The 14,923-nt window shown below is 43.9% G+C and overlaps 1 protein-coding gene across 2 annotated transcripts in view; it reads left to right on the top strand.

Moving 5' to 3' along the window:
* Positions 1-1,641: 1,641 nt before the first annotated feature.
* Positions 1,642-14,923, top strand: part of LOC123516954 (protocadherin-15-like) — a 383,101-nt gene continuing 369,819 nt past the window's right edge. Inside the window, exon 1 of one of the 2 annotated variants that reach the window (XM_045276748.1) lies at positions 1,642-2,558. In XM_045276748.1, the coding sequence (XP_045132683.1) occupies positions 2,300-2,558 (259 nt within the window). In that variant the 5' untranslated portion in view covers positions 1,642-2,299. The remainder of the gene's footprint in view (positions 2,559-14,923) is intronic. The other variant, XM_045276747.1, reaches the window with a different exon arrangement.

Genomic DNA, 14,923 nt, shown 5'->3' with positions numbered 1-14,923 from the left:
TAGATTAAAACATTCAGGCAGCCAAACAAGGATTTATGAATATTCTACCATTTGTTGAAACTTCGTTGTTTTTTGTTTTCCTCTTCCTCCTCTTCCTTCTCCTCCTGGTCCTCCTCCTCCTCCTCCTCCTCCTCCTCCTCCTCCTCCTCCTCCTCCTCCTCCTCCTTCTCCTCCTCCTCCTCCTCCTCTTCCCTCTCCTCCTCCTCCCTTAATATTATATCTTCTCCACCATAACCATTTCTCTCTTTTATTTTTATTGATTGTTTGCCTTTCTTTCTTTGTTTGCCATTATTCAACCATCCTTAAATTATCCAAGTAATCTCTTTTCCTTCCTCTTTTTTTCAAACTTCATGCTCGTCGACCAATGGCTGTCTTCGGGTATAATATTCTTTTTCTGCCGTGTATTGAGACATTAATCCAGAAGGTAGCTCATGGGGGCCATAAAGAGGCGCCTGGTGGTCACTGGTGTGGCCCGGCTTGTTTACAGTTTGCCGGTTGGGTTGCGTTGCTTAATGCATGGACACCGAGCTGGCCATTGCGCATTCGGGTCACGCCCCAGAAGCTTTGGTGCATCAGAAGGAAGTGATACGACGGTCCGTCACTGCGCTAATGAACGGTGAAAGGTGATGACTCGGCGATACCTTGTGAACATTTACTCTAATATAATTCTTCCGTCTTCTGATTTTAGCTTACTTTCTTTTCCCACAGTTATTCAAACTTGCCGGGTTATTTTTATATAAAACGATATATCCTAAGGCATCGGTCACACGGCGGTAAGTTTCCCCGGACCTCTTAGGGACAGGTGGACCGCAGGTGTTATAGCAGCCGGCTTCGATGCTCGCCAGTTTGGCATACGCGCAGACATTTTCGGCAAATCATTGCGAACGAAGAGTATCTGGATGCAGGTGACGCTCGAGCAGCGGCCGTGTGTGCTGTGTTGAAAAACTCGAGACTTATGCAAGCAGGGAACCAAACTCTACTAGGCTGTTTTTTCCGTCTTGTGTTTCAAGGTGATTTTAAATGACCTCCGTGCTACACTCCCTCACCTTAACAATGCACATGGATAAACGATCATTTTAACAGCCAATGATTGCATTCGTTCTGGGTGACGGAGCGGATTCGTAACAAGGATATTTGAGTCAAGGAGAGCACTAATGACAACTGGGAGACTCAGAGTGGAGGACGCTGGAGGCTGAGCGCTAGGCGGCTGAGGATGGACTGAACTAGATGTGGTGTGAGGTTTTGGTGCAAGGCAAGGTTATGTTAGCAGAAGTAAACAAATATTCTGATCTTTCTATTGGAGGTGAAGATTGAGTGGTGCGAAATAAAAAGGGCGTGGATAAGCTGGTGGAATACACGTGCTTGGCTGTACATGTTTAATAAAGAAGAATCAAGTATCGAAGTGGAAGAATGTTTGAGTGGCAGCTCCATCGACTTAACTTATTGTAACCTAACTCGAAATTCTAAACCTGGTGGTGATTTTAAAGGAACCAGAATGTTTATGTGGAGGATCAGGTATGTCGTGGGTTTCATCTTGTAGCTGAGATGGTGTTGGTGGATCGGCGTGGTGTAGTTAGGGTACAGGGTGGTAGTGGTATTACAGATGAGGATACAGTGGTGTTGCGGGGCTCTGGCGTGGGTGGGGTTGTGCTCAGGTAACCTTTGATGGCGCAGTACGTCACCGCCTTGATGTCTAACATGTAGGAGAGTGATGAACGTGCTGGGCTTGTTTATTGTCTGTAATGTCATGAGGTGAAGGAACATCCGACTTGCATCACTGCCGCCGTGTTATTAAGACAAGGAACAAACATCGGGGAGGTTTTATATCCAGTTAGCAGGAAGTCAAGACGTGCTGCGCCATCACTAGGGACAGCAGCAGCAGCAGCAGCAGCAGCAGCAGGAGGAGGAAGGTGTCACTACGCCTCGAGTTAGGTGTCCGCCAGGTGTTTCAAACCACAAGTCGTGTCAATGACGTGGCCAAAACATAAGAGGGCAATCACTCTTTTTTTTTCTCTCCTTTATCCTTAAAAGTCACGTTCATGAATGACATAAACGAATCTTTACTGTAATTTTTATTGGTAATCAAGAGGAATGAGGAAGAGCAGAATGTGACGCAAGCTCGCTCACTCCATGACTCGGAAACTAAAACAAGGATGGCAACACCGCCGCCTGTGGACCAGAAGTAATTATTGCAAACTTGAGCAGCGAGCCTTTGGGCGGTCACGGAGGAGGGACAGAGGGAAGTGAGGGAGGGCCCGGGAAAGGAGGCAAGGAGATGGAGTAGGGTCGGCGGGGAGAGATGCTCAGGTGCACGGGAAGACGTCATTGCGATGCAGGAGACACGAAAGGCAGCTCGACGAAAGGCAAAGACAATGGGCGATCTACATGTGGTGGTGGGCCGGGAGGCGTGAGACTACACAGTGGCCGCCGCCTCGCGCCCACCACTCTGACTCCCCACGGCCACACGTCCGTCTGTCCGTCACTGCTTAAATGTCACGCCGCTGCACAACCTCACTCCGCCTCAGACAACCCGCCTCTACTGTCTCTTTCTCCTGCTGGTAAGTATATTTCTCTATGACTCACATTATATTTCTGCGTTCCGTCATGGCGGCATAAATTGCAGTTTTGAAAATTGGCCGTAATCCAGAAGGCAGCGTCCATCACACTCCGCGGAGAGAGAAATTGAAATCCTGTCTGACTCGCGGCGCCGGAAGCTACGACACTTAAGTTTACGGCAAGTGCGTGGAATTATTGAGTTTATTGCCGCCTGCTACATATGATTTTATTACTATTATTATTACTATTACTATCATCACCATCATCATCATCCTTCTTCTCCTCATTATTACCATCATAATCCTCTTTTTACCCCTCATTATCATCACCATCATCACCATTATCATCAGTAATGAGGTGTAAGGATAAGCCAAGACGACCCAGGTTGGAGTCCCAGGTCAGGTGGTAATAATCTAGGTTCGCCTCCCGTCACGCTGCCGTTCTAATCACCTGGTAGGGAATAGGTGCTGGAGGTACAGTGAAGAAATGTGACCTTGATGCCCGGAAGTCTAGCTATTCTGTGTGTGTGTGTGTGTGTGTGTGTGTGTGTGTGTGTGTGTGTGTGTGTGTGTGTGTGTGTGTAAGAGAAAAGGAAGTATCTGCGCCACATCCTTTTAAAATGTTGTTGTTGTTGCTATTGTTTCTATTATTGTTACCATTACTACTACTACTATACCACTACTACTACTGCTATTGCTACTGCTACTGCTACTACTACTGCTACTGCTACTGCTACTGCTACTGCTACTACTACTACTACTACTACTACTACTACTACTACTACTACTACCACTACCACTACAGTACTACCACTAATATCTACCACCACCACCACCACCACCACCACCATTCTCATTCACCTCCCCACCAGTAATACCGTCAGCCACAACACATTAAAACTCTCCACTCCGGTCTCTGCCAAGCCACGTACTGTAATAAGTCAGTAGCCACCCATTACATTTCTAACAGGCTCTCTCTCTCTCTCTCTCTCTCTCTCTCTCTCTCTCTCTCTCTCTCTCTCTCTCTCTCTCTCTCTCTCTCTCTCTCTCTCTCTCTCTCTCTCTCTCTCTCTCTCTCTCTCTCTCTCTCTCTCTCTCTCTCTCTCTCTCTCTCTCTCTCTCGCTCCACACCTTATAAATTTTCATGACGGATAGGATCTACGTGAGTGGCTCTGGCTCAACACCATCGGACTTTCACCCACTCATCCACACCACCCACTCCTCACACCTCCACCTGCCCACCCACTACACTTATCCACTATTAAAATCCACTTATCGCTACGCATCCGTCCTCCACAGCCATCCTCGGACATTACTTGCTAAACGGTACTCATAGCTATCGTATCTGTCCACCCTGTCTGTCACCACCTCGCCTCACTCTGGTCAGTATTCAGAAACGCTTTGCTCTCTTTCTTTTCCACGACGTCTATTTTCCAAGGCACAGAGATGACTACCGGGGCTTTCTATAGAGTGTTTCTCCAGTTAATAGTGTAGAAAATTTGTCACGCTGCCTCTAGAACCGTAAAAACAGCTGAAAAACTCGTATATACTTAAATATAAAGCCTTTTTTAAGTACTCGAGGTAAAACACGGATATGTTTGAGAATACGAACCGATTTCAGATTCGACTATTTTCCAAGGCCACTGAGATGATTAGCGGGATTTTCAAGATTGTATTTCTTGTTAATAATGAAGAAATTTTAACAGTCTGTCTCTAGAACCGTAAAACCACCTTAAAAATCTCGCATAAACTTAAATAAAGCCTTTTGAAATAGTGGAGGTAAAGCACAAAAGTGTTTGAGAATACGAGCCACTACTTGTAAGCATTGACATGGCTGTTGTGGGCTCTATCCACTGAGACGAGCCGCCAACACGACTCAGGCATCGTTCACAGGCTTGTCAGGTACTCGAGTAGGTTGATAAGGGCCACTGTGCTAAGGCTACGTGTGTCTTCTGGGTATCTACCTCCAAATTAAGTTATGAAATTTTCTTGCAAAGTGATTGATGTATTCTTAAACACTTTGTGGTTGAAGTAAGGTTGGCAGGGGAGGATTATTGGAGCGTACAGGGATGTTTTTTTTTTTTCATGGATTTAGTGTTAATGTTATCAATACCATTCATTAAATATATGTAATATTCTTCAATAGTGGTTTTGGGTTTCAATACTTAAGCACTCCGAAGTCTTGTTTTGATTGGTTTTAGTGAAATTTTGATGGAAGTTACTGGTGTTTTCAAGGACGTGTTCAAGATTCTCGTCATTACAACAAGACTTCTGCATTATTAGAAAAAATATAGACTCACCCTGCCTTGCCATAGAGAAAAGTCCTTATTGTAAGATTTTTGCGACAAGTTTGTAGACCACAATGTCAAACATCAACGTTCTATTCTGACTACATTTATCAGGACAGACTGAATGTAACAGACAATTTTCAAGACTGTTTTTTATAAACTTTTACAATAACATCATCAAGATTCTACATCAATAAATAAAACACAAGTATAAAGAAAACTAATCATCCCAAAAGACTTTAAAAACACAGAAAGTTACTAGTGGAGTCTAAAGCATTTCAGAATTTAAAGCGAGGAGTTCCTAGCACGTTACATCATAAACCTCACTCCGTCCCATCCCCATCTCGTCCTCTCGTCCCATCGCCGCCTTGTCCCGTACCACCACCACCACCACCACCACCACCACCACCATCACCACCACAACCTTCGTACCCCCTCAGAAGGACCCAGCAGATGACGCCGTATGTGGAATATGTCTGAGATTCACGGCACGCCGCTGGACCTTCTTGTGTTCCGCACCATGAGTTGTTCCCGGACAGTGACGGACTCTGATCACCCACTTTATCCTCCTCCTCCTCCTCCTCCTTCTTGAGAATACCCCCTACATCCCTCCAACCATTTAATTTTTCTAGTTCCCACACGTCACCCCGTCATTTTTCTTTTGTTTTTTTGTTGTATGTGTGTATGTGTGTGTGTGTGTTTCACTTCACTGTTTGATCTGCTGCAGTCTCTGACGAGACAGCCAGACGTTACCCTACGGACCGAGCTCAGAGCTCATTATTTCCGATCTTTGGATAGGCCTGAGACCAGGCACACACCACACACCGGGACAACAAGATCACAACTCCTCGATTTACATCCCGTACCTACTCACTGCTAGGTGAACAGGGGCTACATGTGAAAGGAGACACACCCAAATATCTCCACCCGGCCGGGGAATCGAACCCCGGTCCTCTGGCTTGTGAAGCCAGTGTGTGTGTGTGTGTGTGTGTGTGTGTGTGTGTGTGTGTGTGTGTGTGTGTTGAAAGAGAGAGATAGATAGATAGAGAGAGAGAGAGAGAGAGAGAGAGAGAGAGAGAGAGAGAGAGAGAGAGAAATGCTCTTCCTGTCGACCTATAACTAATAATGGAACAATTTCACGGGTCTGGTGATGAGCTAAGGCATTGTCAGTGGACCGAAGTCTTTCTAGGCGGACCGTTGTGGCGTGGCCGTATTTGGAACACACGATATTTCAGCTACGCGGCGACTGTTATCCTTCCATGAGATTACTAAATGTCACACACTTACACGCCCTCCAGCTGCTTACACTTCAATACTAGAACACAAATTTATCTTGAGATCTGTGTACGATTGGACCATTTTATTGACATTAGGAAGGATCTATGTAAGTCAGAAGATCAATGGTCACAGTTTTCACTATTTTAATCCCCCACATGGGTTTCTGAAGCAGTGTAAAATCGTCAAATAGTAACCAGAATGAATATGGAAGCGCGTCATGGTACTGAAGGGGGAGCAGAGCAGTGATTAGTTCGATTCATTTCCTGCAGGTACTTCCCCAAGCTCTCACATTTAACTCAACTCGAGGGAGAAGTGTTTAGTATTTGTTCGGGTGATTAGTAAAAGAGAAATGCAGGTGTGTGTGTGTATGTTTGTGTGTGTGTGTGTGTGTGTGTGTATGTGTGTGTGTGTGTGTGTGTGTGTGTATTCACTGTTTGATCTGCTGCAGTCTCTGACGAGACAGCCAGACGTTACCCTACGGAACGAGCTCAGAGCTCATTATTTCCGATCTTGGGATAGGTCTGAGACCAGGCACACACCACACACCGGGACAACAAGGTCACAACTCCTCGATTTACATCCCGTACCTACTCACTGCTAGGTGAACAGGGGCTACACGTGAAAGGAGACACACCCAAATATCTCCACCCGGCCGGGGAATCGAACCCCGGTCATCTGGCTTGTGAAGCCAGCGCTCTAACCACTGAGCTACCGGGTGTGTGTGTGTGTGTGTGTGTGTGTGTGTGTGTGTATGTGTGTGTGTGTGTATGTGTTTTACTGTCTTATGATCCTCAAATTAGAAGCGTAACTTAATTCAATGTAACCTAACTTAATCTAAGCTAAACTAATATAATTTAACGTAAACCTAACCTAACCTACCCTAATAAAACTTTACTTATCTGAACTTTGCATTAAATACCTTGACTTGGCCTAATTTACCTGACCTAACCTAACCTGACCTATCTTGACTTCACAATGGTCCACTCACGAGGCCGCCGCGGGAAAAGAAAGGGAGAAAAAAATAAAGTCAGCTCATTTGGTTTGTTTCTGAGTAATTGGCGCTGAAAGTTTGGATGTCAAATGAATGAGTTTTTTTTTTTCTTCAATCTTTTACTTTTTATCTTTATATTCAAATGCCAAGGAGGAAGCTGGTGAAAATTCGCTCTTTTTCTTTCCGGCATCATTTACACACTCACACACACACACACACACACTCTCTCTCTCTCTCTCTCTCTCTCTCTCTCTCTCTCTCTCTCTCTCTCTCTCTCTCTCTCTCTCTCTCTCTCTCTCTCTCTCTCTCTCTCTCTCTCTCTCTATCTATCTATCTATCTATATATATATATATATATATATATATATATATATATATATATATATATATATATATATATATATATATATATACATACATACAGAGAGAGAGAGAGAGAGAGATATATAGATAGATAGATACGTAGGTAGGTAGGTATGTAGGAAGGTAAAACAAATAGAGAGAGAGAGAGAGAGAGAGAGAGAGAGAGAGAGAGAGAGAGAGAGAGAGAGAGAAGATGGAATGAAATAAAAACCGAAGAACAACAACCAAAAAGAAAAAAAAGAGAAACGTTGACAAAATACAAAAGTGGAAGAATAGAAAATAAATTAGGAAAAAAAAACAGAAAATAATGATACTCCAAAGTCTGGTAAGAAATATGAAGAATACTTAGAGTAGGAGGAGTAGGAGAAGGAAATAGGGAGACGAGAGTACCTAGTTTTTGAAGGTCAACTGGCTTACTTGTTGAGGACCCAGCAGCCCCACCCCGCTATGTCAAGGTGGATAGGAATCTCATCAGACCAGAGAATACCTGTGCGACTCTGGTAATTAGGCAGGCAGGTGTGTTGGTCTCCTTACCTGCATGTTGTTATTCTACCGGTTGCAGTATGTGTCTCTCTCCGCCATTGGTAGTGGACCGCAAAGGAGGAAGAGGTGATAAGGAGTGTTGAGGATGAGGAGGAGGAGGAGGAGGATAGGGAGAAGGAAGAGGAGGAGGTATAAAGGTCTCTATACAGTGGCTTTTGTTTGTTCTTCCTTTTTTTCATACATCCTCTTCCTCATATTCCTTTTTATCCTTCTCTCTCTCTCTCTCTCTCTCTCTCTCTCTCTCTCTCTCTCTCTCTCTCTCTCTCTCTCTCTCTCTCTCTCTCTCTCTCTCTCTCTCTCTCTCTCTCTCTCTCTCTCTCTCTCTCTCTCTCTCTCTCTCTCTCTTAGTTCCGTCTCCATTTTCTTTCTTCTTTTTCTCTTCATGTATATAATCGTGCTTTCTTTTTTTTTCCTATTTTTTTCTTTTTCTCATTTACTCTCCCATTTTCTTTCCTCCCTCTGAGATTTTCCATTTTTTTCCCTTACCATTTATCATTTGGCTTTCTTCTGCAAGTCAACAGAGACACTTCAAGCTAATCCTATTCAGTATGTAACTTCGTATTTATTTTTTTTTTTTTGTTGCATTTAATTCCTCCTCTCTCTGCTTGCCTAATTAAACACTTCCTTGCTTCTGTTTAATTCATGGGCTTAAATTTGATGCTTCTACCTCGTTCTCTATTACTTCTTCCATCCTCTGTTACTCTTTCCGCCTCCATTCTCCCTTCCTCCTCCTCCTCCTCCTCCTGGCACCCCTCCCTCCTCCTCCACTCCATTCAGCTTCTGCCTCTCTCAGTGACCAGTTTTTCCCTCTCTCTCCAGCTCCATCATTACTCCTCTTAAACTTCTCTCTTACTCTCTCCCCAGTAGGCACCTCCGGCCCCCCACAAATAGATGAATGAACTCAGCAAACCACTTGTATTACTGTATTACTGCTGCCTTCCGCTAGTCATTCCCCATTATTCTCTGTTCTTGTTTTCTTCTCTTGCAATGTTTCCAATCTTTTCTCTTTATTTCGCTTTATATTTTTCTTGAGAGAGAGAAAGAGAAAGAGAGAAAGCGAGATCCAGTTAGTATTTTGCGGTGATGTGCAGTTTATAATGGCAGCGGTGATCATAGAAGTGGTCGTTGTGGTGGTGGTGGTGGTAGTGGTGGTGGTGGTCTCTGGGATGTACACGTGCTGGGTATTGAGGCGTGGCGCTCCGGGGGCACGGGCGGCATGGACACAGGAGGTTAGGGACACAGAGGACACGTGGACACAGGTGCTGCAGAGGCCGAGGTATTAATATTGAAATGCGTGAACACCTGAAGACGTTTTGGCATATGAGGGGCGCTGAACTTGGAGACTAGGACACACACACACACACACACACACACACACACACACACACACACACACACACACACACACACACACACACACACACACACACACACACACACACACACAGATGAGATAATGGTTGTGGTTTTCAGATGAACTTAATTACTCAAGTCGTGTCGTTTCAAGTTGTATTCCTCCCTTTGCCTTGAATACACACGTGCCAGCCAGTACACACCATCACCCCCCGCCCCCTCGCCCACTCCCGACTCCCCATTCCCTCACTCCCTCTATCTCCCACTCCCCCTCCCCACGTCACCACTCACCCACCAGCCTTCACTCGTAATCACTCCGTACCCACATTACTCTCTCTCTCTCTCTCTCTCTCTCTCTCTCTCTCTCTCTCTCTCTCTCTCTCTCTCTCTCTCTCTCTCTCTCTCTGATAAAGAAGTATATTCTCATTTTTTTCTTGTTTTCTTTCTATATTGCATTAAAAAGATGATTTTTTTTTACTTATTCTTTACTTCCATGACATCCCCCTCCTCTTCTCTCATCACCACCACCATCACCACCACAACCACCACCATCACCACCACAACCTTCACCATCACCACCGCCCTTGCAGTCTCAGTGAAGCATGAACTGTAAGCATGCATCCTTCCAGAAGTCACAGTGAAAGACGAACAGTGACACGGAAATTTAATGATGCCTTCTTGACGATGCCGTGACGGGGGGAACAGCTGCTGGTAACTACGAGAAGGCGGGACTCTACTCCTTCTTGCCCTGGTAGAAATAAAGGGAAGCACTGGTGGGGTTGGAAGAGAGGGCTGGGGCTGGGTAAGTACGGTATTTAAAGGAACGGTGGATGTTTATAGGGAAAGAGGAGTGGAAGTGGTGGATTTTGAAAATGTTAGAGTAGGGAGGATACATAAAGAGAGAGAGAGAGAGAGAGAGAGAGAGAGAGAGAGAGAGAGAGAGAGAGAGAGAGAGAGAGAGAGAGAGGGGAGGGGAGAGGGAGGGATTATGAGAAGGTAGAGAAGCAAGCAGAAAGATAGATAAACAGACAGTAACCGGTAAAACGGGAACGGACAGACAAATAGACACACACAAAGACAGACAACTAAATAGACAAGCAAATAAGATCACCATTTTAGAGACGAGAAAATAAAAAAAAAGCCTCAAAATAAAAGAAAAGAAGTAACAAGCGGGAATTTTAGTGACTAGACAATTTTGAAGGCAACGCAAATAAATTACTAATATTTTTTTAAAGAAGAATTAATGGATAGAGAAGAGAGGGAGAAAATAATGGAGGTGAAAAGGAAAGTGAATAGGAGGAGGAGGAGGAGGAGGAGGAGGAGGAAGAAGACACACGTGGAAAGATATTTCAGAAGGTCACTGTGATTTTTCTTTCTTCACTTTTTTTTATGGAGTTAAATAATAGAGAGGGAAAAGTTAGTGGTAAAAAATATTACTCCAAATTAATACAATCAACACACACACACACACACACACACACACACACACACACACACACACACACACACACACACACACACACACACACACACACACACACACACACACACACACACACACACACACACACACACACACACCTGGTCGTAATCGAATTGTCTGTACACCTGGTTGCTTTCGTTAATTATAAGCTGAGAACGCAGGAGGAGAAGGCGAGCCATCAAGAAGAAGAAACAGCAGCAGCAGCAGCAGCAGCAGCAGGAAGACCAAAACCACAACGGAAGAAGAAAAAGTGAAGGAAAAAAAAGCATGTAAAATAATGAAGGAGAACGCAATAACAACAACAGCACGAGCGGCAACATCATCAACAACAACAACAACAACATTAACAGCAACAGGACAATAGTGAGCGTGAAGAGAAAAAATGAAAAATACAGCGATAATGACGAAGAAAAAGAAGAAGAAGAAGAAAAAGAAGAAAAAGGAAAAGAAAAAAAGCCAATAAAAATACATGAGAGAGAAAAAAAATATGAATAACATGACGATAAACACACACACACACCACCACCACCACCACCACCACCACCACCACCACCACCACCACCACCACCACCACCAAAAGATCCACAAAAGAAAAATAAAAAGAATTAAATTTCGCATGATGAAGTAACAAGGTCCAGATTTGAGACAGCGAGTCCCACCAACTTGAGAGGAACCTTGAGCTGCCCCGAGGCACACAGTTGTCACTCTGGGCACGTCCTTACTCGTCTCTGTGAAGGTGGCGAGGGATTGAAGCTTACAGAAGGGTGAAGGCAAGGACACGAAGAGATGTATAGTGGAGTGGAGAGGAGAGGAGAGGGAAGATGATAAAATATTCGATGTTGTTGAGAGAAAGGTAGGGAAAGGTAAATAGAGGAGATAAAACAGTGTAAAAAGGAAATAGGACAGATAGTGTTTAGAAGGAGAGAGGAAGAGAAAATATGTTGAGAAGAATATATATATGGAGAGGAAGATAGGGAGAAGTAGATAGAGTGTGGAGAAAGGAGATGAAAGTTATATGGAAAGGTAAATACGGTTTAGAGGGAGAGGAGAAATGGGAAAATATGGTGTAAGGAGAAGAAAATAGTTATGGAAAAGAAGATAGGGAGAGATAGATAGAGTGTAGAGAGAGAAGAGATGATGAAAGTAATAGAGGATTGATAGATGTCCGAGATTTGGAGAGAGAGAAAAGGAAGGATGAAAAGAAGGATGAGGAAGAGAAAGTATTAAAAAAAGAAAGAACGAATAAAGCCACCTCCTCCTCCTGTTCTTCCTCCCTATCCTCCTCCTCCTCCTCCTCCTCCTAACGCCTCCTTATCGCTTCTTCCTCCTTCGCGGTCCACTACCAATGGCTTCCCACACTACCGTCACTCACTTCCTTTCCTGAGCGAGATTTTCCTTGTGATTGGCTATTTAATGTGTCTCTTACTGCCGCTCTGGGTCTCTTTAACACGGCCTGATTTCCTGCCCATGGTAACATTGCCCTTTTTTATAGCGAGTGCACGGGCTTCTGGAGTGTATTGGAGCAGTGTTTAGCGCCTCATAAAGATTAGACGCCGTGGTGGCAGACGAGGCATTGAGAGAGTAAGGGGAATGAAGACAACGTGGGATGAATTTTTGGTGGTGATTTCGCCGGTGACAATTTCTAGGCCGTGGATGTGTTGTGTAATTGTTTGCTCTGGTCTTTGGCCGCTTTATGTGTAGGGAGTGTGTGTGTGTGTGTGTGTGTGTGTGTGTGTGTGTGTGTGTGTGTGTGTGTGTGTGTGTGTGTGTGTGTGTGTGAGGGAAGTTTATATTTTCTTGTGTTCTCAGTTTTTGTTTTAACTTGACAGATGGGCGTTATTTTTATGTAAGAGGGGAGAACTCACCAAGAGCAATACAAAAAAACATTTAAAAAGGTCCACTCAGTCACTAGTCCCCTTACAGGTCCGAAAGGGTTATCCAAAAGACAGGGATAAATGTCTTGAAACCTCCGTCTTAAATTAAGTTAGGTTTGCATTGTTCTTGTTGTTCGTGTCTATTTGCTTGTCTCTCACCCTCTAACTGTCCTTTTGTCTGTCTGTCTGTCTCTGCCTTCTCTCTTTCCTACCCTTTCTATATATCTCTCTAGCTGTTTCCTGCAATGCCTTGAAACCTCCTGTTTAAATTAAGTCAAGTTTCCATTGTTTTTGTTGCTCGTGTTTATATGCCTGTCTCTGCTTCTAGTTAACTGTTGGTCAGTGTGTCTCTCTGTCTGTCTCGGCTCTCTTTCCCTTTTCCCTACCTCCCTATATCTCTCTGTAGCTCTTTCCTGCATTATATATTCGTTCAAGGAAGAGTTAAATAAATGGATGGGTTTCTTGTGCATCACTTCAGGGAATTGGATCACTTTACTACTCATGTATGATGCATTCAGTCCATCCTTGGTGAAGCAGCTGGCCTTCCTCCTTATCCTCGTCCTCCTCGTCCTTCTCGTCCTTCTCTTCCTTCTTATCCTTCTTCCTCCGCTTCCCCTTGGATACATCTGCTGGTAGGCCATTCTTTAACGCCTCACGTACGTCAGCTTTCGTCTTTTCTTTATTTTTCTGTGCCTAGAATTCAATCGTGCACCGAGTGAAGAACAGAGATTGCTTCAAGTGATGAATGTTTCAGACGATTCAATGTTTTTGGTGGACTGTCAGCCTTGCAATAGTTTTGTAAATTATAACAGATCAGTGGGCCTTTTATTCCCTCTATTTTTGCCCTTGGCCATTCTCCCCTCTGTGTAAAAAGAAAAAAAAGTTTATCAATAATCAGAATGAAGTATATAATTGCCCACTAATCATAGACCCACTGAGAGATCGCCTACAAGAATTATTCCGTTTATAATAAAAGATACATTACAAATAAACCACGTACAAATTAAACCATTCGAGAAAATTGTAGGTAAAGTTTGTTGAAGCAATATCATCCGACACTTCGATGAGATCTATGAAGAACAAGGATGTACTGTGCTATTGCTATGAAGTGCGGAAGAATATATAGGTTTGTTGGTATGCCTATAGTGTGTAGAAGTCTAGACAGAGGAACAGAACTGACGTGTGTGTGTGTGTGTGTGTGTGTGTGTGTGTGTGTGTGTGTGTGTGTGTGTGTGTGTTATAATCATCACCTGCCATCTGCCGAGGCGCTAATTACCTGGCTGGAGTCGGTGTAGTGCAAGAGTCGCCTTATCTCATCGCCGGCGAGGTGTTGAGGCGGCGGCGAGACGAAGGAACAGTTTTGTGTGTGTGTTATCTGAACGCTGCTTGCTACTGATGCCCCCATTATCGTGTCCTTTCTACTCTCTCTCTCTCTCTCTCTCTCTCTCTCTCTCTCTCTCTCTCTCTCTCTCTGTGGATAGTTTTAGGGAAGATTTGGCTCTTAATTTGACCATTTTTATTTTTCTACTATATATTTTACTCTCTCTCTCTCTCTCTCTCTCTCTCTCTCTCTCTCTCTCTCTCTCTCTCTCTCTCTCTCTCTCTCTCTCTCTCTCTCTCTCTCTCTCTCTCTCTCTCTAGAGATAGTTTTAGGAAGATTTCTCTACCATTTCTCTCTCTCTCTCTCTCTCTCTCTCTCTCTCTCTCTCTCTCTCTCTCTCTCTCTCTCTCTCTCTCTCTCTCTCTCTCTCTCTCTCTCTCTCTCTCTCTCTCTCTCTTTCTCAGTCCAGTTAGCGGTAACTTGACTGGCTTTCTAACAACCTCCTCAGCCTCCCCGCACGTGCATTCTGTGCTTCTTGTAAGGACCAACACACTTCAGGTTTCTCTTGACTTGTTGCCTCCCTCGCTCGCTTTTTACCTGCCTACTCTGCCTTGGAATATATTTGTGGTCTTCCGTGTGTTTTCCTCCTAACTCGTGTTTTTTTTTTTTTTTTTTTTTTTTTTGAGATTTTTTTTTCTTGTTCTCTCTCTTTTTATTTTGTTCTTTGTTTTACTAATTTCTTTATTCTTTCTTTTATCGTGTTTTTTCTTCTCTCTTTTATTTTATTTTATTTTTTCCTGGTTTGGAATCTGGACTGGAGTACCAAAATACAAGGGTGATTATTAGATTGCTTATGAAACAGCTTCCAAATAAG

The sequence above is a fragment of the Portunus trituberculatus genome, chromosome 41, assembly GCF_017591435.1.
Source record: "Portunus trituberculatus isolate SZX2019 chromosome 41, ASM1759143v1, whole genome shotgun sequence".
Taxonomy (NCBI): domain Eukaryota; kingdom Metazoa; phylum Arthropoda; class Malacostraca; order Decapoda; family Portunidae; genus Portunus; species Portunus trituberculatus.
The sequence above is the reverse complement of the archived record's forward strand: the minus strand, read 5'-3'. Positions and strand labels throughout refer to the sequence as shown.